General features: G+C 43.9%; 1 protein-coding gene across 7 annotated transcripts in view; it reads left to right on the forward strand.

The window, feature by feature from the left end:
* The window catches only part of DNHD1 (dynein heavy chain domain 1), a 76,595-nt gene that overhangs the window by 19,513 nt on the left and 30,917 nt on the right, over nt 1-26,165 (forward strand). For 4 of the 7 annotated variants that reach the window (XM_032358905.1, XM_032358906.1, XM_032358910.1 and 1 more), the window contains 14 exons: nt 2,484-2,738; nt 2,846-2,983; nt 3,117-3,168; nt 8,177-8,442; nt 8,532-8,775; nt 15,811-15,968; nt 16,450-16,575; nt 16,665-16,941; nt 22,559-22,686; nt 22,783-22,975; nt 23,384-23,478; nt 23,976-24,183; nt 25,536-25,661; nt 25,980-26,077. In XM_032358905.1, coding sequence (XP_032214796.1) covers nt 2,484-2,738; nt 2,846-2,983; nt 3,117-3,168; nt 8,177-8,442; nt 8,532-8,775; nt 15,811-15,968; nt 16,450-16,575; nt 16,665-16,941; nt 22,559-22,686; nt 22,783-22,975; nt 23,384-23,478; nt 23,976-24,183; nt 25,536-25,661; nt 25,980-26,077 — 2,364 coding nt within the window. Of the gene's footprint in view, nt 1-1,245; nt 1,336-2,483; nt 2,739-2,845; nt 2,984-3,116; nt 3,169-7,639; nt 7,727-8,176; nt 8,443-8,531; nt 8,776-15,810; nt 15,969-16,449; nt 16,576-16,664; nt 16,942-22,558; nt 22,687-22,782; nt 22,976-23,383; nt 23,479-23,703; nt 23,950-23,975; nt 24,184-25,535; nt 25,662-25,979; nt 26,078-26,165 lie in introns of those variants that run through there. The other 3 variants (XM_032358908.1, XM_032358911.1, XM_032358909.1) reach the window with 3 other exon arrangements.

Here is a 26,165-nt window from a genome sequence, read left to right on the forward strand (position 1 = left end):
TTTTTCCTATTTCACATTGGTGTTATTTACTTCCTATGATTTCTGGTTGATTCTTCCTTGGGTTCCTTGTCTTTTGTTGGATTGTTTACATTTTGGTTGCCATTGTTGTCCTCTAATGGTTTGGATGTTAGACATTTTATTGCTCTCATGGTTGCCCAGGAAACCCTCAGTGCCTATTCATCCTTCTTAGTTTTAGAATCTTGACTTTATTTCTTTTCATAGACTTGCAGCTGGAGGAAGCCATGTAATTCAGTTCTGGGCAATGAAACATAAATGAAAGTCACTGTGAAAAGTTTTTAAAAGAGGCAGATCCAACTGGAATGTCTTTTGGACGTTTACTCTTATCTTATTGCCTGACCCTTGGATGAAATTCTGGTGATAGAGAAGCTATTGCACCATGAAAGGGCAAACGTCATATTAAAGATGGAGGAGGACCATAAAAAGAGCTTTCTTGTGATTGATACTGTTGGGCCAATATGCCATCCAGGGATTTCTTATTTAATTAGTAAATAAACCTTTCACTTGCTTGAACCACACTTTTTCTGGTTTTCTCTCACTTGCAGCTGAGTGCATATGTAAGACATTTAAACACCTGCTCAACTGGTATAGCTGTTTCACTTACATTTTTATAACAATGTCTCTTTCAAACCCACACTATCACCAGCATCCCTGAGCTCTTTCCCCACTGTGTGTGTGTGTGTGTGTGTGTGTGTGTGTTTTGCGTAGCCCTTATCACCTTTTTACACATAATATGAATTACTTATTATGTTTATTGTATTTCTCCTTCGCCTTCAAAAGGGTAGGGATTATTATTTGTTTCCTTCCCCACTATATCTTGTGCTCATTATACGTTATGCCACAATGAGTGTTCTGAGTGAATGAATGTCAAGTGTGGATCTGTATTCACGTCTTTCTCCCAAGCACAGTAAGAACCTCAGTGCTCTTCAGGTTTCCTTTCTCACCTCTCTTCCTCTCCTCACCCTCCACGCTTCCTGGTATGCTTATGTTGAGATTTCCTGGAATTTAATTCTGGATTGTGGTGAGCATTCTTGTTTTCCAGCCATCCCATTAAGACTTGACAATATGTTTTACAAATGTCTTTGCTCATCAAAGCTTCTTATAACTCTTGTATTCATTTTCCTTTCTCAGAAATATACTGTTGTTTATGTTTTTCAGAGAGAATCTGTGGATGGTACATTTCTGGACTCTTTTTATATCTAAAAATGTCTTTACTCCTTCCCAAACTTTCAGTGATACTGTGGCTAGTTACAGAATTCCAGGCTTAAAAATATTGCCTCAGAACTTTGAAGTTATTGAAGATCTTGCCCCTTAGTGGTGAGGTTTTAAAAATGAATACTGATTATGGTCTGGTGTAGTAATTATTGTTGTTGTTGTTTGTGTGGTTTTATCCTAATTGGTGCTCAATAGGCCTTTCAGTGTGAGTGATACATTTTTTTTTTATAAACAGTTACTTTGGAAGTAGCTGTGCCAGGCACTGTGTTAAACAAAGAGACATGGAATAAGATGTGACTGAGGCCTTTTCCTCGAAGAATTTACAGTGAAGTGGACGAATCACCTGAGGAACTAGAGAGTGATGACGTGCTGGACTAAGGGCTATGCAGTGGGAAGCACTCAGTATGGAGGGTATTTCTAGAGCCTGGAAGAGAACATCTCGCTGAGTCAGAGGGCGTGTTTGTGCATAATGTGTAGCTTAGTCAAGTGCCTTATGTCTTGGTCTCCAAAGACTGGGATCTGAACTCAAGGGTGAGTAGAATACAATCCACACACACCAGTTAGTTCTAATCACAGGCTCTACCAAACATCAAAAAGGACAGGAGAGCATCAGGGACAGTAGGTCCAACTGGCCAGACATATCTTGCTGGTGTCTCCCTCTGTCCAGAGAGGTGGCAACGGTCAGCAGCCTGTGTAGGCCAAGGAAACTCCCAGATGTGAGAAGAACCCACAAAGAGGCTCTTCGACTTTTATCCCACATTCCCCATCCCCAGGGGAAGGTCTCAGTAGCCTTCTACTACTCAGTAGACAGCTTCCACTCTCATATAAGGAGAATTATGCTACTCAGCAGGCCACACCTCCCAGGCCTAGTGATTGAAATCCATGTCCTGGAATTATTGCTGAGCCTTAGTTATCCAGTCTTTCTCCTTCTCTGTGTAATCTGTGTGCTGTGAAACTCTCTGATTACAAGTGCACAAATTTTCTATTTGAGGTCTACCCTGGGGGCTTTTAGTAGACCTGCCTGGTCTATCAAATTAGCAATGTGACCTCTTAATGTATGTTCTCCATTTTGCATCTTTTCTGGTCACTGAAAGATTTCAGGGGCTAATCTCTACTAAGAAGCAGCCTCCCTGTGTATATGTAGATGCTCAGTTTCAGACTCTGCAACCTGAGAGTTTTGCAGAGGCCAGTGTGTGGCCAGTTTGTCTTCCCTCCTCCTTCAGTTAGTTGTCCACTCTCTATGCTGACAGGTTCACGAGGATACGTATCACATGCAACAAGGCCTGCAGGAGCGAGTGAAAAATTGCAAGAGGATCAGGACGGACCAACGCTCCGTCTACCTTCAGAGGGTACAGTGCCAACAGCTGGAGCAGAAGCTGAAGCAGGCAGAGGCCTGGTTGCTGCGGCTGGGACAGTTGGCGCGCCTCATACACTACATGATTTGCCAGAGCCTTGTGTCTATCGTAGAGGAGGAGATAACCTCCTTTGTGGCCAACATCCTACAAGTGAGGTGGTGGGTGGCACGTGTGGAGGTGGGCAGGCAGTCAAGGCTAGGTGGCAGGCAGCGGGCACTGACATGTAGCCCCCGACCTCTCCTGACCCTTCTTTACAGCCCCCAAGGAAAAAACCCTTTCTCTCAGCCCAGCTAGTCTTTGACAGTTGTGGCCAGCTATCTCCTGAGCCGTGTATTGAAACTATGATCCAGATTCTAAATGTGGGCTTGGAGTCTGTCAAGACCTCTGTCCTGAAGGTATTCTGGGTTAGGCAGGGGGCTGGCTGTAGGAATCCCCAACTCCTATCCTCTGTGTAATTAGAAGCTCTCAGTCTGGTCTGAAGACTCACTGGTTTCCATTTCTGCCCTCTCTACATGCCTTGGTATGAAGGTAATGCAGTCTACAGACCTGAAGACCCCCTGCCACGCCTTGTATTCTGAAGGTATTTAAGTAAGGAGGCTTAGGCAGGGGTTAGCGAGTGTGAAAGGAGGGAGAGGGGCACATGCACAGTGTCAAGGGCATGACCATAAAATCAAGCCTTGGGTGTGGATGGAGCAGCTGTAACCTGGATAGTGCACACAGGTGTTGGGGGTGGGGGTTAGAGGGTGGGGGTGTGTCTTTGCTCACTCATGGACATGCTTGTGTGTATGTGTGTGCATGCAGTTGAGTGGAATGAGAGGTGTATGAAAGAATGTGAGTGAATATATTGTCCTGGTTCATCTAATTTAGTGATGGCATTTTGTTTCCTGTTAAATTTGATTGCTAAGTTAATTTGTACTTGCTTGAACAACTCTGCTTGTTCAATATTAGCTTTATTTCATACAGCTCTTTTTCATTTCATATAGGATAATCCGTTAACATTACTGAGCCATTATGGTTACCAGTTATTGCTGGTTATCAGTCCTCACATTTGTTAACCACCAGCGGGGAAATACATCTTCACACTGCCTTTATTTGGGGTAGTAACCCAGTTACAAATAAAATCATTATGTGCATTCAGTCACATCCGACATGTCGGTGCTTCCCCCTATCTCCTTGATTCAACTAGTACGTTTTCATTAAGATGATTTAAAGACATGAAGTTAAATTGAAGAAATAGGTGACAAGGGAGGAAAAGGTTCATTGAAAGGAGCCCATGTCTTTTACAGATGACACCAATCAGGGCACATTATTTTCTCAAGTGAATCTAGGTTAATTGGTGGAGACTATTGATAATTTGTTTTACATGGTCCAGTGGAACCAAACATGTTCGTTTACTAACCTATAACATGGGAATAACAAAAATAGACCTAACTCGCAGGATTAAAAGAGGTCATATGTCTCGTATAGTGCTCAGCATATAGTGATACATATTACAGGTAGTAACTTCTTACTGTTAATAATACTAACAACAGAAGTAAACAAGATATTTCACCCTATTCTCTCATTTTATACTAATTCATATTTTGGTATACTAATTTCCTTTGAAAGGTAAAACAAATACAAACTTTAAAACTTTTATTCTAAGTTCTAATGAAAGTGAAAATGTTTACTTGAGTGTTTTGTGTTACCCCTTCTACTTTTTTTTTTTCCCTTGGTGGGCAGCAAAGCAAAGTTTATTGGGTGATAGTACAAAGCTCCCAATGAGGGAGGAGACTTGAGAGGGTTGCTCACCCCTTCTACTTTTGAAAGAGCACCATGGAGTGATGTATTTAGGGGTGAAATGTCCTCATGCTTGTTATCTTTCAAATGTTTTAGGGGAAAAAGAGGAGGAAAAACAAACAAAGCAATGTGACAAAATGTTAGTAATTATTGAATCAAAGTGGATGGGTAAAGCGATTTGTAGTACCTTTAAACTGTCTACATATTTGAGATTTTTCAGAATCAAAATTTGAAGGAAAAAAAAGGTCAGCATGGAAAATCAGAGTAATACCATGGAGGAACAAGAATCAAAGTTCCGATTTGGGGTTTTTCTTAAGTTCTCTATGAAAATTGGAGTAGTATTTAATAAAAGTTAATACCTAGCAATTAAAACACAACTAGTAGTCTTAAGGAAATGTACATCTATCTCAGAAATCTTTTACTTAAACGAGGCAAAATTTGCATGGTATTTTAACCAAATTACAAAATGATTTCAGTGCCTCTGTGTATATTTTCAAAAGTATGAAAAGTCAGCCCCTTATGATAGAAACTTACACACTGACTAGATTCTGGTCCCTAGAAAAGGACCCGGTCTATTACTGATAAAACAGGTGCAGCATATCCTGCAGTCCGAAGCTCCATTCTGCAACATTTTCCAGAGAACAGTCTTAATTCTGAAACATTTTGTAACCAAAAAGAGATGATCAGTATTGTTATCTGATGTCCTTACCATCTTATCAGGAATTTTCTGCACTTTAAAACAAGGAAGTTATAATTGGATAATGATTTTTCTCATCTGGCAGGTGTCAAGTTCAGGAACTTAAAATTTTTACATTAACTTTACCAAGATGAGCGCATCTTCCTGATATTTCATCATAAACACTTTGATATATGTTTTGGTTGGGATGGTGTTGAAGTTAGCTAAGAGATATAATGCAAAGAATGAAACGGTCACTACTGGTTGTTGTTGTTGTTTTTTGTTTGTTTGTTTTGGGTTTTTTTTTTTTTTTTGCCAGGGAACTGCATGTGGCAGGGGAGTGTCTTAGAGCGTGAGGTATGAACAGTGTGACCAGCAAGAGGGAGAATAGTGTAGCAGTGAGTGGATTCATCACTGAAAGAGAAGAGAGACTATTTTTCTTGCCACCCTATAAATAAGAAATTTTGAAAAGATGAAAAGTTTTATAAGTATGTTTGACAAGCAGCTTTGCTGCTCTGTGTACCATGTCTGAGTGACTCATTCAAAGAAACCTACAGTAAACGTCTCTATTTGGTTTTTCACAGTTGGATTGATATTTAAAAATGCAGCTCCATGTTAACTTTTATGTTTCTTTGGTTTAGTTGCTATCAGACTTCTTGTCATAAACAAGCTTTATTTTGTTCTTACATTGGCTATGAAGTAAGTTATTAGTGATTTCCGTTTTGTTTTGTTGGGATATTGCAGTCACCAAGCTGCAGAGTTAGAAACATACTAGCTTTTCTTTCCTTTGCTCAGACTCACACATGAACCAACTGTATCGCACCATATTGCTTGAGTACTCTCGTGGGTCTCGGCACCTTGAATCACAGTTCTTCAGTCTCGTCTTGTGTTTTGGAGCTCACAAAACAGCAAGTGGCCAAATTCAAAGACATAAAATCTGTAGCAACACAACGCTTCACAGAAATGGAAACTAGAATGTCAGGAAGAGAGCCCCTTCTCTCAAATTGCTGCTTGTCCTTTTCTTTCTACTTCGCTCTGTGCTTCTTCCCAGTTTCTCTGACTCTCCCCTAAAACTAGCTGTCCCTGCCTCCTTTGAACTTTCTGCTCCCTTATACCTTGCTCTTGCTTCCAACTTGGGCTTTCTGTGGTACCAACCCCATTCTTTTTTTTTTTTTTCTTAAGATTTTATTTATTTATTTGACAGACAGAGATCACAAGTAGGCAGAGAGGCAGGCAGAGAGAGAGAGGAGGAAGCAGGCTCCCCGCTGAGTAGAGAGCCTGATGTGGGGCTCCATCCCAGGACCCTGGGATCATGACCTGAGCCTAAGGCAGAGGCTTTAACCCACTGAGCCATCCAGGCACCCTGAGAATGAGCTTCTGACAAAAAAAAATAATAATAACTGAGAGATCGATCAACATAAAGACTGCTGGTTAGCTTAAATATATTGTTACTTATAGAACTAAAATTAAAGGCTTTATTAAATATAAATTATTAGAAGGGAAATAATACAGTATGAAATTATGCTATAGAGAATGCTGGTCATTCTCTTGCTTTCCAGGTTTTGAAAATGGAAGAAAGGAATCGTGGAAGGCATAATGGTAAGCTATGCCCTTCTCCCTTCTTCTGTGGTAGAAGAGCCCATCTTCTGTGAGAAATTAGAAATGTCTGCCATTTGACTCCCCAGCCGTTCTTGCTGCTCAAGGTAGCCATATGACCTAGATTTTTACAATGAGATATAAGAGTCAGTCTGCTGGGGAGTTTCCGGAAGATTTCCTTTCCTGATAAAATGTGAGAGTCAGGCATGAAGAGGTTTCCCTCCAATGCTCCTCCCCTTTCCCCTGATCTTGCCTAAGAATGGGCTGCTTGGAGCTGGAGCTTGTCTTGCAACTATGAGGCAATAAGCCTTGGGATGAAAAGAACATTTCTGATTCAGCCTCCCCTATCACACACACCCCTCTAAGAGAATCTGCCCTTACTTATAACTGAACTCAGAAAGTAGTAGGGGAAGACTATAGGAAGCCTGATACTTGGTGACATCTTTGAGCCACTGAACCAACCTTGGGAATACCTACCTGGAAAGACTTCTTGTTATGTGAGATAATTGTTTTCATTGTTGAGATCTACTTGAGATCTCTCTCTGTGTGTCAAATAAATAAATAAAATCTTTAAAAAAAAAAGAAAAAAGCTCATTCTCTATTTAGATTCCTTAGGAAGGGCTTGTGGGACCAAAATTTTATTTCCCTTTTTTCCTGGGTGCCTGAAACATTTTTTTTCTTTTTTTCTTGAAATTCAGTAATTTTAATAGATATGTCTTGTTATTGAACATTCTGAGGCATATTCTGAAGTATGCTCTTTCAAATGTAGTTTTTGCTTTTGTTTTTTAAAGATTTATTTATTTGAGAGAGTCCTGTGCATCTAATTTCTGAACATTTCGATGTTTTTCCCCCTTATACACAAAGTTTCAACACAAATACTGAAATTAGCAATTAACCAGTTTCTAAGAAGTTAAAGGGGAAGCCAGGCTCGAGAATATTCCTTAAGACAGATACTAAGGACTGCCAAGTTCAGCCTCCTCCTCTGTTCTACAGAGGCTTGAGTTCTACAAACTATGTTTCCTAGACCTCCTTGCAGAGAGGCGTTGTACATGATTTAGATGTGCATGGACTTCAATTCAGAACTGAGGTAAGAATGGGAGAGAGGCAGTGCCTATGCCATCCATTTTGCTGGAGGAGATCATAATAGAGGTAGTGTGCTTCAGTAGCTGCCAGTATGGCTCTGACCTCCCAATTTGCCAGGCAGTGCAGAGCTATAGATGCTCAGTCTAGAGTGGTTTTCAGTTCTTCCAACCGTTTGCAAACCACTTAATTTTCTATAATAATTCCCTTATTGCTTATACTAACTAAATTCTGTTTTCTGAACCTGAACCCTAAATAAAAATTCCCTCAGTGGGTCTGTGTTTGTGATATAGATGCATGTGCGTCAACTCACTCAGGAGCAAGGGATTGTGTGTGTGTGTGTGTGTGTGTGTGTGTGTGTGTGTGTGTGTGTAATGTATACACTCAGGTGGAGAGAGAGGTTCCGTGGGGGCCCTGCAGGGCACTCAATGGACAATTATGGTTTGTGCCCCATTAGAAGAAGATGAAGAGGAAGATTCGAACACAGAATTCGCGATGCCTAAGCTCCAGGGCCAGCCCAGTGATGCTGTGCACATCTTCTGTGGGCCAAATATAGGATTGGTGTGGCCCTGGAAGTCTCACACGATTACCGAAGCTCTAGAGGTCCGTGGGTACCGGCTGCGGGGCCAGTACCTGCCCCCCAGTTATAAGCAGCTGCAAGAGGACCTGGACAACAATCCTCGGATCCAGCAGGCACTGACTATGCAACAGGCCTTGCTGGAGGTGAGAAGAGAGTTTAAGGAGGGGGAAGACGCTCACTAATTCCTGGCATAGCCATCCACCTCTGTCCTAAGCACCTTGTCTGTGCCTAGGGCATGCTGCATGAGGTGAAGGAATTCTGCAGGGAACATCGTTGGATGACAAGCATTCACCAGTTCCTGCAGGCCTGGGGGCCCCAGAAGCTGGAGTCCATGAGAGGTGGTCCTGTCAAGAACTATGTGATGCTGGTGAGCTGCCTGAATCTTTGGCAGACCCGTGTCTCCAACATCCCTAACAAGCTGGTTACAAAAGGCAGATTGATGCTGCTGGGCTGCCATCACATACAGTCAGAGATGGGTGAGTGCTGCTCATCCTCTTTCCTTTCCTTCCGCCTTCCTTATCTGATCCACGTGGCTCTCCTTGGACCTGGACTGTCCTCCGAGGACTTTTGGTAATGGCCCCTCATTGGACTTGTAGATCCTCCCAGAGGCCCAGGTCCCAGGCCCTTCCCTTTGCAGTTAAAGTTGCCGTCATTACAGAGGATAGCCTCCCGTCTGTTTTGGCTCTGTTCATTCTCCATACTCTTTGGGAGTCAAGTTTCTATCACCCGACACTTTCTTTTTTCCTGAGATGGAAGTAGTTCAAACCAAATGTGACTGAGAAAAGTCTTAATCTACTCCTGAGGCTCGTGAGCTCAGTTTCTTTGCAGATATTCTCGGTAATCAAGAGTGCCTGTCCCCACATGCAACAGAGTCAAAATTGACACTATAATTTGCATGTATAAAAAGTTATTCTCTTTAACTGTTACGGCCTTACTTGTAGTTATAACTTCTGCAGGTGGTGAAAGAATGGATTCAATTGAAAGTGTAAGCACTTTTCATATAAAGCAGTGCTTAGGGTCTAATTCAGACCATTTTGGGTATTAGGTCAATTAAAAATTCATTCTACAGTTCTGGGTTGTTTTTATTCTCAAGTGCCCTCTGCTCCTCTTCCCCTGCAAGGTGGCATCTGGCATTGGAGAGGGCTGCTGGGCTCTGTGCTCTTCTTTGCTGGCTTCTGTCAACCCTCACTGAGGCATAACACATCCCTGCCTGGTCTCTGGCCTCCTCCTAACATTGCTGTTTCTAGGGCAGCTGTGGCCTGAGCTGGTGTAACTATGTGTGTTCCCTTGGCTAATAGGAGCTCAGAGTGTCTACCTTTGCCGACTTGGCCCTGCATTGGCTCCTGCTGGCTTTGTAGGCCCTTGGGATGTTCATAAACCCTTCATGTAGCCTTCCTCTTAGGCTGGCTAGCCCTATAGGTTCTGCTTCAGTGTCCCTCAGCCCTCTACATAGGAACCCATCCAGGTCCACTGGTTATTAGCTCTTCATTATCTTCTGTATCCCCTGCCATTTGGGAGTTGTGGGGGACTCAGGAGCATTGTGTTTGGCCCTCCTTTTGCCACAATGCATCACACTGTGATTTCTACCCTGATGTGACTATCTCGTGTTAGCCCAGGGGCACTCTGCAGTGGCATCTTCCCAAAGTTCCACATGGAAAGTGGAGCTTGGGCCCACTCTGTCATCTGTTTTCTCTTCAACCCATTTGGGTTTCCTTCTTGTCTCGGTTTTCCTCTTGTCCCCCTACTAGGTCAAGGCCTTGTAGCTGTTGGTCTCCCTGGGTCTCTGAGAAATTTGCTTTAAGATCTCATTTTGTTCCTCTGTTTTTCCCCTCCCTTCCAATGAGAAGGGTGTCTCATGCTATTGTTTACCAGCCAAAGTGTCTCTGCCTAGAAGCTGGTCTTCGAAAGGCTCACAGTGGGGTAGATTGGGAAGCCACTGATTGTTCTTCTAGGAAACAGAATGTGGTTCTGTTTTCTTACCTAGCTCCCAATAACCAATAGTGTCTGCTTCCTGCAAAGAGTAGGTACTGTCAGACTTGTGGTCTCCAGGCCTGCTTTCTTTGTGGAAGTGGGTGGCCTGAGAGATCTTGCTTGAAAATGCTTGCCTGCTTGCCCTCCTTGACTTTGCTCTTCAATGGATGAAAACATGCGTATTAGGCATCTTTTGGGCCACAAAAATTCCCCACTCTTCCCTCTCTCCATCCCACCTAAATGTACAAGGGTTTCAGGCTGCATGGCAGAAACAGGGAGGGCCTGTGACTGGCCTACTTTGTTTCTGACCCTATTTTGGGCAGGCTTTGCTCCACTGTTGTTCAGGAAGTCTCTGTTCTTTCTAGTTTGTTAGATTCTTGGTCCTTAGTCCAGATCAACTGGTCTCTTCAAGAAGAACAGATAGAGAAAAACATGGCGTTCAGAATCCTGGGTTTGCTTTTCAGTGGTTTGTGTGACCCCAGATCACTGAGCTTCATTCAGTTAGTTTATTTGTAACATGGGCCTGATAATTTAGTCACTCCGTGTTATGAGTAGAAGAGTAAATGAAATATTTTTTGCAATGTTTCTGGCATTGAGACAGCCAGGCACTTAATTTTTTCACTTAATCTTATCCTTCTTGTGATCTAGTTTTGCTTACTTATCCTCCAACTCTGTTCCTCTTCTGCCTGTTCTTCCTTGAATTGTGAATGACACCATTATTCATTCTTGTGAGTTAGTGTCCATCCTTCACTCTGCCCTCTCCCTAACCACTTCTAACCCTCCACCACTTCTAACACCAAATTCTTTCCATTCTTCTGCCTCCTAAATATCTCTCAAATCTGTTTTCCCATCATCCGTCTCCAATTTCTAACCCCCAGCAGCCCTGGTATTTTTCAGTCTCTGATTTTACCATACGATGTCGCTGTTGAGCTCCTCTCTGCCATCTGCCGCTCTGAAAAGCAGCACAGTTCCAACAACCTAGCTAGAGTGATAGGCCCCAGGGGTAGTTTGCTAAAGGATATGTTCTCTCCTGGTGTATTTCTTCAACCTCAGGTCTCCTTCCACCCATTCCTTCTCTCTCTTGGTTTTTCTCAGTCTCAGTTATTGGTATTAAATCCCACTGATGACTTCCTTCTAGGCTCCAGAAGGTTCATACCCAGTGTGTTTTAATTCTCTGTGCCTGAACTCACTATCTCACTTTCCCGTTACTGAGATGATCCTAGAGGAGAAGTCAGTTTATTTTCACCCCTCAAAACATAAAACAGAGCAGAGTGGAGTTAGGCTGCCTGAGTTTGAATCTTTGTTCTACCACTATGTGATTTTTTTAAAAAGTTTTTATTTAGGGACACCTGGGTGGCTCAGTCGGTTAAGCTGTTGCCTTAGGCTCAGGTCATCATCCCAGGCTCGTGGGATCGAGTCCCACATCAGGCTCCTTGCTCAGCAGGGAGCCTGCTTCTCTCTCTGCCTCTGCCTGCTTGTGCGTGCTCTCTCTTGCTCTCTCTCTGACAGATGAATGAATAAAATCTTAAAAAAAAAAGTTTTTATTTAAATTTCAGTCATTGAACATACAGTGTAATATACTAATTTCAGGTGTACAATATAGTGACTCAACACTTCCATACCATACCCGGAGCTCATCACACCTAGCTCATTCCTTAATCTCCATCACCTGTCTCGCCCATCCCCCCACTCTGCTCCCCTCTGGTGACCATAAGTTTGTCCTCTACAGTTAATAGTCTGTTTTTTTGTTTGCCTCTCTCTCTCTCTTTCTTTTTTTTCCCCTTTGCTCATTTTTTTTCTTAAATTCTATATATGAATGAAAGCATATTGTATTTGTTTTTCTCAGACTGACTTATTTTGCTTAACATAATACTCTCTAGCTCCATCCATGTTATTGAAAGTGACAAGATTTTATTCTTTTTATGGCTGAATAATATTCCAGTGTGTGTACATACCACACCATCTTTATCCATTGGTCAGTCGATGGATACCTGGGCTGTTTCCGTAATTTGGCTATTGTAGATAATGCTGCTGTAAACATCTGGGTGCATGTATCCATTGAATTAGTATTTTTGTATTATATGGTTAAATACCTAGTAGTGCAATTGCTAGATCGTAGGGTAGTTCTATTTTTAACTTTCTGAAGAATCTCTATACTGTTTTCCAGAGTGGCTGTACCCAGGCTACATTCCTACCAACAATGCAAGAGGTTCCTCTTTCTCCACATCCTTGCAAGACTTGTTGTTTCTTGGGCAACCGGGTGGCTCAGTCAGTTAAGTGTCTGCCTTTGGCTCAGGTCATGATCCCAGGGTCCTGGGATTTTTATGGTTTCAGTTCTTACATTTAGGTCTTTAATCTGTTTTGAATTTATTTTTGTGTATGGTATAAGAAAGTGGTCCAGTTTCATTCTTTTGCATGTAGCTGTCCAGTTCTCCCAGCACCACTTTTTGAAGAGACAGTCTTTTCCCCATTGGATATTCTTTCTGGCTTTGTTGAAGATTAATTGATCATGTAATTGTGAGTTTGTATCTATTTTTGTGCCAGTACCATACTGTTTTGATCACTACAGCTTTGTAATATAACCTCAAGTCCAGAATTGTGATGCCTCCAGCTTTTTGTTTATTTTTCAAGATTGTTTTGGCTATTCAGGACCTTTTGTGATTCCACACACATTTTAGGATTGTTTGTTTTAACTCTGTGGAAAAATGCTACTGGTATTTTGATAGGAATTGCATTAAATGTGTAGATTGCTTTGGGTAGTATAGACATTTTAACAATATTTGTTCTTCCAATCCATGAGTATGGGATATCTTTCCATTTCTTTGTGTCCTTTTCAGTTTCTTTCATCAGCGTTTTGTAGTTTTCAGAGTATAGGTCTTTCACATTTTAGGTTAAATCTATTCCTACGTGTCTTTTTATTCTCAGTGCAGTTGTAAATGGGATTCATTCTTTAATTTCTCTTTCTGCTGTTTGATTATTGGTGTAGAGAAATGCAACAGATTTCTGCACATTTATTTTGTATCCTGCAACTTCACTGAATTTGTTTATTTTCTAGCAGTTTTTTAGTGGTCTTTCAGGTTTTCTATATATAGTATCATGTCATCTGCAAATAATGAACATTTAACTTCCTTGCTGATCCAGACGCCTTTTATTTCTTTGTCTAATTGCTGTGGCTAGGACTTCCATTATACTATCTTCTTCTTTTTTTAAGATTTTATTTATTTATTTGAGAGAGAAAACTTGAGGAGGGGGTGGGGAGAGGGCAAAGGGAGAAGCAGACTTTGAGTAGAGAGCCCAACACAGGGTTCGATCCCAGGATGCTGGGATCATGTCCTGAGCCAAAGGCAGGTGCTTAACCACCTGAGCCACCCAGGCACCTCTCCAATACTATCCTGAATAAAAATGGTGAGAGTGGACATCCCTGTCTTATTTCTGACTGTAGTGGAAAGCTCTTAGTTTTTCCCCATTTAGGATAACATTAGTGGTGGGTTTTCGTATCTGGCCCTTATTGTGCTGAAGTATGTTCCCTCTAAACCTGCTTTGTTGAGGGTTTTTGTCATGAATGGTTGTTGTACTTTGTCAAATGCTTTTTCTGCATCTACTGAAAGGATCATGATTCTTATGCTTTATTAATGTGATGCATCACGTTGATTGATTTGCAAATATTGAACCATCCTTGCAGCCCAGGAATAAATCCCACTTGAATCTGGTGAATGATTATTTTAATGTACTGTTGGATTCTGTTTGCTAGAATGTTATTGAGAATTTTTACATCTGTGTTCATCAGGGATATTGTCTGCAGTTCCCTTTTTTAGTGGTGTCTTTATGTGGCTTTCGTGTCAAAGTAATGCTGGCTGCATAGAATGAATGCAGTTTTCCTTCCTTTTCTATTTTTTAAAATACTTCTGAAGAGAATAGGTATTAACTCTTGTTTAAATTTTTGGTAGAATTTGCCTGTGAAGCCATCTGGTCCTGTACATTTGTTGCCATTGTGTCATATTGATAATGTTGTTGAACCCCTCTAAGGCTCAGTTTGCATATCTGTAAAACAGGGACAATAATGTTATCTACCTTAAAGGGGTTCTGTGAGGATTAAACGGATTAATACAGGCAAAGTAGTTGATTCTGTATATGGTTTGCAGTAAACAAGCATTCTTTGCTGCATTTTATGGTATACTGCTTTTCATATTCTTTAAAAGATTTTATTTATTTATTTGACAGAGACAGCACAAGTAGATAAAGAGGCAGGCAGAGAGAGAGGGAAAAGCAAGCTCCCTGATGAGCAGAGAGCCCAATGTGGGGCTCGATCCCAGCACCTTGAGATCATGACCTGAGGCTTAAACCACAGAGCCACCCAGGCACCTATCTTTTCATATTTCTTTATTCCTTTTCTTTTCTTTTTCTTTTTTCGTAAGTAGGCTCCTTGCCCAGCGTGGGGCTTGAACTCATGATCCTGAGTTCAAGACCTGAGATGAGATCAATAATCAGACGCTTAACTGACTGAGCCACCCAGGCACCCAGTAATGGTGTTTCTTATAATCAGTGGTATCTTGGTGGTGTCAGTGATTTGGTGAGACCTCATGCTGGTGTTATTCCTGCCCTTGGAAACAGTGGAGTTGTCCCTATCACCAAAGGCAGCCTCTAAGATTACCTTCTGGCCCCATATCCACAGGAGAGCTCCTTTCTTTCAATCCTTAAAAACAAAGGGCAGATTACACATTATTCTTCTTCTTCTTCTTCTTTTAAGATTTTATTTATTTATTTGACAGACAGAGATCACAAGTAGGCAGAGAGGCAGGCAGAGAGAGAGGGGGGAAGCAGGCTCCCCACTGAGCAGAGAGCCCTATGTGGGGCTCGATCCCAGCACCCCGGGATCACGACCTGAGCCAAAGGCAGAGGCTTTAATCCACTGAGCCACCCAGGCGCCCCTACACATTCTTCTTGGTACCTCTTCTACTAGAGCAAAACCACTAAGGCCCCCCAAACAGCAACTTTCATCCCAATAGGGCATTCTGCTCTTCATGAACATGTCATTTCTGTGCCTTTGTATGTGCTATTTCATCTGCTCGGCATGGCTTTGCTCTTTGGAGCATTAGCTGCTTGACACATTCCCTCTGGTGTTTCCTCCCAGAGGAGGCCTTTCCTAGCCTCCTCAGGCCTCCTCTCCTTTCACTATGTCAGGCTCAGGGCTCCCGAGCACTTGCAGAGCATTTATCACACTGGTCTGTGATTGTGTGTTCGTCTGTCTCTGCAAGCATATTGTGAACTTCTGAGGGTGGGAACAGTTTCTGTCTCACTCACTCACTGTGGTTTCCTGGTGCCCAGCACAGCCTTTAGTAGCTGCAGATAGCTGTGGATCACACCAGTGAATAGCAGCTGACTGGACACTGGGCACAAGTCCAGTAAATGCTCACTGAGTGAGGGAATGAATTCATTGTCTGGCTTCCCCTTTACTCCTTCCCCACTCTGGATCCACAGCGATTCCCCAGCACCCCTTCTCTTTCATATACTCCTCACACCTAACCCTCTCCTGTCTTCAGAATCCAAGTTGGAGAGCATCAGGAAGGACGTTCTTACCCATGTGCAGAATGAGTGCTGGACCCGCAGTCAGCAACTCATAACAGAGCTCATGGATTTCACGGAGGTCTTCCAAACCATCAACTCAGACATTCATACCATTGCACAATGCTCCCAGAAGGTAGGCTCTTCCCATCTTTCCTTCCTAGCTTATCCGGGGGCCCATCTTACTAACATGCTCAGCATACTCTTCTTCAGCTCTCTGGTGAGCTCCAGTGGGGCTTGATGCCTTTAAACTATGCTCACGTATGTGATCTGCCCTTACTAACTCTCACCCTGTTCTCATGGCCCTAAGTCAGGGAGAGGCTGTGGCATGATGAGAGCCATGGTCCTGCTTTCAGAGAGAGTTCTTCTCTCTGTGACAGTCAGATCTAGGGATCTCTTGCCCCGTCAACAGGGTCGTGATTTGGTGAGGAGCTGTGCTGTCTTCACAGAGACCTGGGTCAGATGGGATCGGATCCCAGTGTGCCCCTGATCCCAGTTGGGTAAAAGGTGGCTGCTGGGGTCTGGAGCCTCTAGCAGGTGGGATTGCCTCATAGGGATGAGCCCAAGCTGGTATGCAGGGGTGTAGGGGTGCTGGTCTCATGCTGTGGGCCCTGCAGTTGAACGAGGCCAGTGAGCAGTACAACATGCTGGAGGAGCGAGTGGAATACATCCGGTCACTCCATGAACTCATCCGGAACCACTTTAGCATCTTTAGCGCTGAGAACGAGGCACTGGACATCTCGGTGAGGAGGCAATTCCAGAGGTCACTCAGGCCTCCCAGCCCCCCGCCCCCACACCTGCTTTGCTTGACTGTGCTCTGCTTGTCCCACAGCTCCTGGATGTGTGGGAGGCATTTCAATTTGAGAAAAGCCAGGCCTCAGAGTTCTTGCTCAGCAAGCGACACGCCATTGTGCCCAAGCTGAAGCAGCTGATAGCCGCAGCCCTGGTGGAGCTGGAAGGCCTGATTGACAAGGCCCTATCTGGCCCCTTCATGGACCCCACGCAAGAACAGAGGAGCACTGAGCGCCAGCTCATCTCTCTGGAGCGTCAGTTCCAGAACACAGCCAGCCACCTCAGTGAGCTGCACCACGCCTATGCCACCTTCACTGGTACTGAGGATCCCTGCCCCTCCCCCCATCCTGTGATAGACCCTCCAGCTGAGATAAGGGTCCTGTGTCCTGAGTGTCCCTAAGCAAGTCTCGGGAATCACATAGCTTCCTTTTAATCTCTTCTTTAAATGAAAACTGTAGGATAAAATTGTCTTACACTGGCTATGTCAAGGGTCATGCTTAGGGTGGGAGACAGGAGCCTCACGGTCTGGTAGGGAAGGCAAATAGGTGAATGTTCCATTAGAATGTGATGGGGTTAGAGGGCTGAAAGCCTGTGCAGCAGAAATGCAAAGGTGCCCACCCTTTAGTCCTTAACCTACTCAACCCAGTGTCAGGCTGTAGGCCCTAGGTAAGATAGGTCTTGATAAGCCATAGGCACAGCTTCCAGCCAATGTGATGTAGAGGGGCAGCTGCTGCGGGTCTCCCTGACTCATAGGAGGAGACCAGGGCAGAACTGTTGGTCTCAGCCCTCTGTATAATGGTGCAGCTCGGCTGGTCCCCTCCTTCTTTATATAGAACTTTTTGGGCTCAAGTTTCTTTTCTCAGGTGCAGTCAGTTCTATCAGTTACTTTTATCCCCTGGAAGTCACATTGCTTCTGAGTTGCCTCTTGGCCAACTACCAACCACCAACTATTACCAGCTGTGCCTGTGGTCATCCTCAGTCGCAGGGCCATTGGGCCAGATGGAAGGAACGTTTTCTTTGGCCAAATATGGAGAGACCCTTGTCCCATACCATAACTGACATAGACCACAGAGCTTGAACTTTCCTCTAGGGATTGGGGATGTTTGTGGAAAAGCAGAGTGGGGACTCAGGCCTTTGATGCTCGGCCCGGGAAACCCCACAGCACTGCTTTTAGCTCCTTCCATCCCTGGCTCTCTAATTAATACTACTCTTTATTTTTCATTATGTACTTTTTATTTTACTCAATATGTTTGGCATTGGCTTGGTTTTATAACCACATTAACAACTATTTGACATCTAAGGTTTACTGGTTTTATTTACCCACTACCATTTTTTAAGTCAACAATGAATGTTACAGTAGTTTCAGGTGTATAGCATTGTGATTTGACAATTGATTCTATACATTATGGTATATGGACCACAAGTGTAGCTACCATCTGTCCTCATACAATTCTATTACAGTACCACTAACTAGATCCCTTTGCAGTCTCTTTCATCCCCATGACTTCTTCATTCCATAATGAGAGCTGTATCTCCCCCTCTCCTTCACCCACTGTGCCCAACCTCCCACCCCCTCCCCCTGGCAACTCTGTTTGTTCTCTGTATTTAGGGATCTGTTTCTGCTTTTTGTTTGTTTATTCATTGTGGGGTTTTTTGTTTGTTTGTTTCATATGTAAGTGAAATTATATGGTATTTGTCTTTCTCTGTCTGACTTATTTCCCTTAGCATTATACCCTCCATCTGTGTTGTCATACTACTACCATTTTTAGAAATGTCACATCTTTTCATTATTTTCATTCTTTCCTTAAATGGCTGTAATATTTTTTGAGTACTTATTTTTTCTAAGAAGGGAGTTAGAGGTGTTAAAATTTCTAAGCTCTTTTTTCTTTTTTTTAAAAAAGATTTTATTTATTTATTTGACAGACAGAGATCTCAAGTAGGCAGAGAGGCAGGCAGAGAGAGGAGGAAGCAGGCTCCCCGCTGAGCAGAGAGCCTGAGGTGGAACTCGATTCCAGGACCCTGGGATCCTGACCTGAGCAGAAGGCAGAGGCCTTAACCCACTGAGCCACGAAGGTGCCCCAATTTCTAAGCTCTTTATGCCTAGAATGATTTCATAATGTCCATACATCACAGCTTGGCTAAATACTGAATTCTGAAGTCACAAATTTTTTTTCTCCAAACTTAGGCTATTGCATCATTGCCTTCTGATAGTTGGCATTGTGGGCAAATTTGATACCAATTCAACTTTTTTTCCAGATAGGTAATCTGTTTATCGGTTATTTGGTACTTAATATATTTGCTTGGTCTTCTTTCAGAATTCATACTTACATATTGGATTTTCTTTTTTTTTTTTTAAAGATTTTATTTTTATTTCTTTATCAGAGAGAGAGAGGGGGAGAGAGCGAGCACAGGCAGACAGAATGGCAGGCAGAGGCAGAGGCAGAGGGAGAAGCAGGCTCCCTGCTGAGCAAGGAGCCCGATGTGGGACTCGATCCCAGGACGCTGGGATCATGACCTGAGCCGAAGGCAGCTGCTTAACCAACTGAGCCACCCAGGTGTCCCCATATTGGATTTTCTGAATCTCTTCTCCATTTCTTTTATCTTCATCATCAGTCATCCCTTTACTCTGAATTCTGGAGAAATATCATGAGCTTGTCTTATCAATTTCCACTCTCTGTAAATTCCACTGCATTTTAAAATATGCACACATATTGTGTGTGTGTGCATGCTTATATGCACGTGTATATGTATGTAAGTGTATGTGTAGATAATTGGTTGCTAAGATAATTCCCTACCCGAGCTCCTCAGAGAGTGGGTGATTTTAGGGTTATCTCAGGGTAGGTACAAGATGAGCCTAGAATATTTCTTAAATCCAGAAAGTAAGAGAGTAATAAATTCCTTTAGTAATAAGGGAGGAACATGTCACAAAGACACAGAAGGGATGCCACTGGCCAAATCTGAGACAATGTGAGCACCAAAGTACAAAGTAAACTATTGGAAAAATAGGAATTGATTATCCACAGTAATAATAAATAGATAAATAAGTCAATGAAGGAGAAATGAGGACTTGCACTTATAGTAGAATGCCAGGAGTCAACTAGAGAAAATCTGGAGGGGAAAAATAATCATTTTGCAGGGCGCCTGGGTGGCTCAGTGGGTTAAGGCCTCTGCCTTGGGCTCGGGTCATGATCCCAGGGTCCTGGAATTGAGCCCCGCATCGGGCTCTCTGTTCAGCGGGGAGCCTGCTTCCTCCTCTTTCTCTCTCTCTCTGCCTGCCTCTCTGCCTACTTGTGATCTCTGTCTGTCAAATAAATAAATAAAATCTTAAAAAAATAATCATTTTGCAAACATTCTGATAAATATTGGATCAGGTAAGGATCATCAGGGGATGTCAAATCTGGGGACAAATTTGATGAGGAGTAGAACGTTTACATTGTCTTAGAGATTCTCCTCCAGAGACTACTTATTAGTTGCAAGGAAGGGGAGGAAAAACCTTAGCAATTATTTAGTGGAGAAACTGGGCAACATTTTGACCATGTGTTCAAAGATTAACATCACCAGTGAGGGACAGATAGACACAATACCTATTCAGTAACGCAGCTGAAAATAAATAACTTCAGTCATGAAAACCATAGAAAGACAACATGAACTTTTTGTGAACAAAAAGGGGAGAAGGGGGTCAATGTACTTCAAAGATGTCTGTTAGAAAAGATTAAGCCTGTGAGGAATGTTAAGAGAAGTTAAAGAGACATGACAAGTAAATGAGGTACTTGATCCTGGGCTGGATGCTGTACTTGAGGGAGGAAAAGGGCTATATAGAACATTTTAGGTCAACGGACAAAATGGGAACACAGACTGTAGACTAAGTAATTCTGTCACTGTAAGATAGGAAGTTGATCTCTGTACTACAGTTACGTAAGAGAATATCCCTGTTCTTAGGAAATATGAAATATGTAACTTACCCTTAAATAGTTCAGAAAAGAATTATGTATTTTTGTATACATATGTCCATACACACACAGAGTCTATAAACACAAATGATAAAGAAAACGGGTCAAATGTTAACAAAAGGTGAATCTTTAGAAATGGTATATAGATACTCTTGTTATAGTTTTTGCCCGCAACTTTTAAAGATGAAATCACAGGGCGTCTGGGTAGCTCAGTCCGTTAAGTGTCCAACTCTTGATTTTGGCTTGGGTTGTGATCTCAGGGTTGTTGAGAGTGACCCCCTCATTGGCCTCTGCCCTCAGAGTAGAGTCTACTTAAGATTCTCTCCTTCTCCCCCCCGCCCCAATCTCTGCTTGTGTGCCTGCTCTCTGAAAAAAATAAAAATAAAAATAAAAAAGTGAAATCACTTCTAGATTTTTTTTTTAAAGATTTTATTTATTTATTTGACAGACAGAGATCACAAGTAGGCAGAGAGGCAGGCAGAGAGAGAAGAGGAAGCAGGCTCCCCGCGGGGCAGAAAGCCCAATGCGGGGCTCGATTCCAGGACCCTGGGATCATGACCTGAGCCGAAGGCAGAGGTTTCAACCCACTGAGCCACCCAGGCGCCCCCAGATAAAGTTTTAAAATGCAGTGGAATTCACTGAATAGATACCACGGCACATGTCTGTCAGAGGATATTTGCTGTTAATACTCAAGTTTGTCCTTCTCGCATGTCTGGAAATATAATGCCTGTTCTTTCTTACAGAAGAAGTTCCTCATTTGTCCAATATTTGATGTTGAGGCAATTGCTACCAAAGATTATATGAGTCTGTAGCCAGATCTTTTGAGTCAGACAGAGAATGACTGGAAGAGTTTAAATTTACTACCTTTTTTTTTTTTGGTCAGATGAGAGCTTTGATAGCCTGATAGTGATTCTAAGCCTTTCAATATTCTGATCTTCTCCGTGACGGATGATGCTTACACATGAAAGATGCATGATTCCCAGCCTCTGAGCTTTATTTTATCACTTTTTCTCTCACTCAAGAAAGTAAACTGGAATTCGAATGAATGAGAATGACAATTTTACTGCAATATTCTTAAACCTGGTCTGATGTCTTTTAATTGCAATCCCAGTACTGTAATGATAATTATTATTATTTTTAAAGATTTATTTGAGAGACAGCATGTGCATACACATGCATAGTGGGGAGGGGCTGGGGGAGAGAAACCCCAAGCAGACTCCCCACTGAGCATGGAGCTGACGTGGGGCTCTGTCTCACTACCCATGAGACCATGACCTTAGCCGAAACCATGATATTATGAGATATGAAGGGAGGGAAGGATGACCAGAAGTACACAAAATTGGAAGCATCATCATTTACCCTCCATGGTCGTCTCTGTGGGCTAGATCTTTACCATAGGCATCTCACTGGATTTGTCCTTCTGTCTAACAGCTGCTTGTTGTGTGCCTGTACTGTGCACAGGGCTTGCCGTGTATCAGTGGACAAAGAACAAACCTCCTGCCCTCACAGCCCATCACTGTAGCCGGGAGAAAAAGATAACAAATAATAAACGTAAAATATAACCAAATCGTGGAGTATTTTAGAAACTGAGAAGTTGCGCAGAAAAAAGAAGAGAGCAAGTAAGAGGTGTCAGGAATGGCGGGGAGGGTAGGTAGCCGTTCATAACAGCTTGGGCTCCCCGGGCCACATGTGGAAGGACTTGAATTGGTGAGGGAGTGAGATATATGGTCTCTGAGGGGACAGTGTTCCAGAAGAATGAACTGCCCATCAAAAGCCCTCAGCAGAAAGGAGCGTGCCTGGTGCATCCCAGCAACAGGAAGCACTGTCCCTTGGATGGTCCCCACCTGCATTGTACTGAACAACTTTGGCTACTCCAGCCCTGGCACTTTTAGATGCTTGTTTCTGCCATTACAGGCTCCTGACTGACCATTGATCACCATGACCCCCGCCCCCAGCCTAGGCCTCAGCCTGCCCTATCCCACAGGAGACGAGAGTCCAGTGCCCTTGCCAGTCTGCGGTACCCGTCCGATTGTGCAGCAGCAGCGCATCTGGCACCTGTACCGAGTCATCTCCGAGAACATCAGCGAATGGAAGTGCATGGCTTTTGCCAAGGTGCCAACGCTCTCAGAGCTCCTGCCTGAGTGGAGAGGCTGCAGGCGGAAGGTGGGGGAAGGGTCTCCAGCTGACAGTGAACCTTCCTCCCTCTAGTTCAGCATGACTATGGCCCAGGAGAAGACAGAAGGCTGGCTGATGGAGGCAACCCACATGAGTACAAGCCTGGAGCTGCACAGCCCAGTCCTGCAGTGTTGCATACGCATGGTAGAGGAGTTCCGTAGCTACCTGCCATTACTGACCAAGCTGGGCAGCCTCCAGCTCCAGAACTTCCAAGCCCTTCTACGAGGTGTGTTTTGGGTAGAGTCAGGGCTGGGGGAGGTGGGGTGGGGTCGTGGTGGGGAGGAAAGGACTTGGGGATTAGAACAAGTAACAACTTTGTTCCCTGCTGCTCCTGTGGGCAACACCTTTCCTCCCTGGGTTGCTCCCTGCCTTGCTCCCACAGGGACCAATATTTCTAGCCTCCTGCACCATCTTGTGGGTCCTCTCTGCTGCCTTGGGCTAGACTCAGGCTCGAATCTTAGCTCTGTGCTCTGAACCCTACATTCTGAGTTCTTGGCTCTATGTTGTACTTTCAGATCTTCTGTTGGGGAGCTGGCCTGGGCTGGGCTCAGGGTTGCCGATCTGAGACTCTGGGATATGGGCCAGACTCTGCCATATACCAGGTGTTGCTCTAACTTGTCTCCTCTACCTCCAGCCTTAGGGTTAGACAGTCTCTGCAACATGGAACTCCTAACACTGGGTCAGCTGCTCACTTGTCCACTGCTGGATTTTGCAGATCGAATCAATCAGGTGGGGCCCTCCAGAGAAAGGGAGTTGGTCCAAACCCAGGACCTATTTGCTAAACTGTAATAGATCCAGTTAAGTTCTAGCAACCCCTTGCAACAGGGGGCCGTAGATTTTGGCTTGTGGTTGGGAAGGTGGGAAGCTGAGTTTGCTATCCTGCCTGGAGGGTGTGGGGATCTGATGGGTGGTTTCAGACTCTGACTGGGAGATGCCCCGCTCCCAAAGTTGTAGGCACACAGGATAGCAGATGTCCCCCAACACCTGCCCTTTTCCAACATGAGCTGATTAAGGTACTGTCCTCCGCTGAAACCTTGGAAAAGAGTGGGTTTCAAGGCAGCAGCTTTAGGTCAAACTATGCTACAGATGGCCTATCTGAAGCCAAATGATCCTACTCTCCATCTCTGACACTTCCACTCCCCTGAGCCCTGGCCCTTGAGTCCCAGCTTCAAGGCTCTCCCCTGAGGCATCACCCAGTGCTGGTTCCTGAGACCCAGCTGTTCCAGATCTGGCAGTGTGAAAACGAACGAATCCATGCACAAGATACCCTACGGCGGCTACAGCGGGTCTGGGAGGCACGCCAGCTGCGACTCATCAACTTCATCCTTCACGTGCCCTATGAGCCCCCAGGCGGGGAGCGCCCCAAGAAGCAAATGGTCCGCAGCCCCCAGTGGGAAGTGGTGGGCAAGGACAGTGGCACCTTCATCCTTTCAGGTGAGACCAGGGTTTGCTGCTGGGTGATAGCCCACTGCCAGGGGCCATTTTCGTCCACCAGGTCCACCAAGCCCTGTGGGATCTAGGTTCTCCAGCCAGGGCCTCATCCTTACTGGACAGGATACACCAGTCTGTCCTGAGACAGTGTCTTTCATGTCACTCTTATTAAGTCTTAATCTTGGGAGCTCCCTCCTCCTGCCCATGCTGCTTCTTTAGCAAAGGTCCTTCCCTTTCTGGGTGTACTAAGAAATCCCTCACAGTGATGATATCTCTCCATTTTCCAGTGCTCTTTCCTCTAGATGGCATCCTGCTGTCTGAGCTTTTGCTCCACTCATTTACCCTTATCTGTTTTCTCTGAGCCAAACATAGGAGACGTGGAGATTCACAGACGGAAGTGCTGTCCCTCAGGAGCCCCCAGTCCAGTGAGAGAGGACAATAGAGTAGAGATGACTGCATGGTGGAGAATCTAACGGAGGGCAGTCAAATCTCAGAAAGAGGACAGATTTTAAAGGACTGAAGAGAGTCAGAGGAATCTTCTCTTCCCATAGACAAAGGCCTCATGCTGACTCCTGAAGGATTAGAAGTTTGCCAGACTTACAGGAAGAAAAGTGCATCCTAGGCAGAGGGAACGACATACATACAGGCACCGAGATGGCATAGTTAGGGAATTGCCAGTAGAAGAGAAATTCTCTTATCCAACCCACTTGAACCCCAACTGGCAAATTCAGTCAGTTAAATAGGAAGATCATAAAAAATGATGTATATATGGCTTAAGATTTTTACTTTAGCTTTAAACATATAAATACACATTTATTTATTAACCTTTTGGCTGAAGGACAAGAGCTTTACTTTGATTTGCAGTCAACTGATAGAAGTTCCTCACTGCCTTTCCCACATTAATGCACTGTCCACCATTTCTGCTCTCAACTTCTGTAAAGTTGAGCAGTGATGTGAAGACGCTTATGAAGTTGCTGGAGTACAGAATTTTTCTAGATTTTTATTACAATTTCCAATTTTTAAAAATTGACCTATACATAATTTAATATGCTTTATCAACTCACCTTTACTGAAGGCTTTCCATAGTTTCCATAGAACCAGGAACTCTTTCCCCACCCATATTTAAGTGGTTAACATAATATCAGATCAAACTCTGTAATTAGATTATAACTCACATGAACAGGCTTGCAAACACACTCTGACTCTAGGTGAGCATAATTCTCAACTAGTGGAAGAAAACATGTTTGGGTCTTCTAGAGAATAGCTTGAGTGTCAGTGTTATTTGGGTACTAGTCATTTCTGCCCTTGCGCCATCAACTGCCAGCTCAGCTCAGCTGGAATGCACTCTTCCTTAGATTATGGCAGCCTGCAGGATTCTATCCAGGAAAGTCTTCAGGTATTGTTCAAGATCCTGGCCATCCAAAAGTCGGGAGACTTAAACAAAGCAGCTTTGGAGTGGGTGACCATCATGCATAGCCTGAGTGAGTGCAGGCCTCTAGCTGGATGAATGGGTAGGACCTGAGGTGGGTTGGCCTGGAGGGATGGGGTTAAGAGGTGGGGGTTGAGTGGGGGCAAGATCAGAAGGACAAAGTGAGGATCCCCTCCAGAACCACTTCTTGGGCTGAGGTGACCAGTTGAAATCTTATTCACAGTGAAAGTTTGCTGTCTTCCAAACAAGGTCCCTGGGTCCTGCTGAGTATTTTGGGGTGGGGCACCCTGAGAGGTCAGGACCAGCTGCACCCCCTAGCAGAAGCTAAAACCCCAGTCTCCCTCCAGTGTTCCTCTCACTGCTCACACAGGTGCCCTGCTGGAGGTGTGGGTGACTTTCCAGCAGCAGTGGATTTTTCTGAATAAAGTTCTGCATGAGATGAAGATCGAGTTTCCTAGTCCTGACCTGGTAGGGAAGAAGGGTGAGGCAGGTGGACAAGGGCTACTGTGTTGTCGTGGGGCTCAGGCGGGGAGGGAGAGCTTCCCTCACTTTTATC

The sequence above is a fragment of the Mustela erminea genome, chromosome 9 (assembly GCF_009829155.1).
Source record: "Mustela erminea isolate mMusErm1 chromosome 9, mMusErm1.Pri, whole genome shotgun sequence".
Lineage (NCBI taxonomy): Eukaryota > Metazoa > Chordata > Mammalia > Carnivora > Mustelidae > Mustela > Mustela erminea.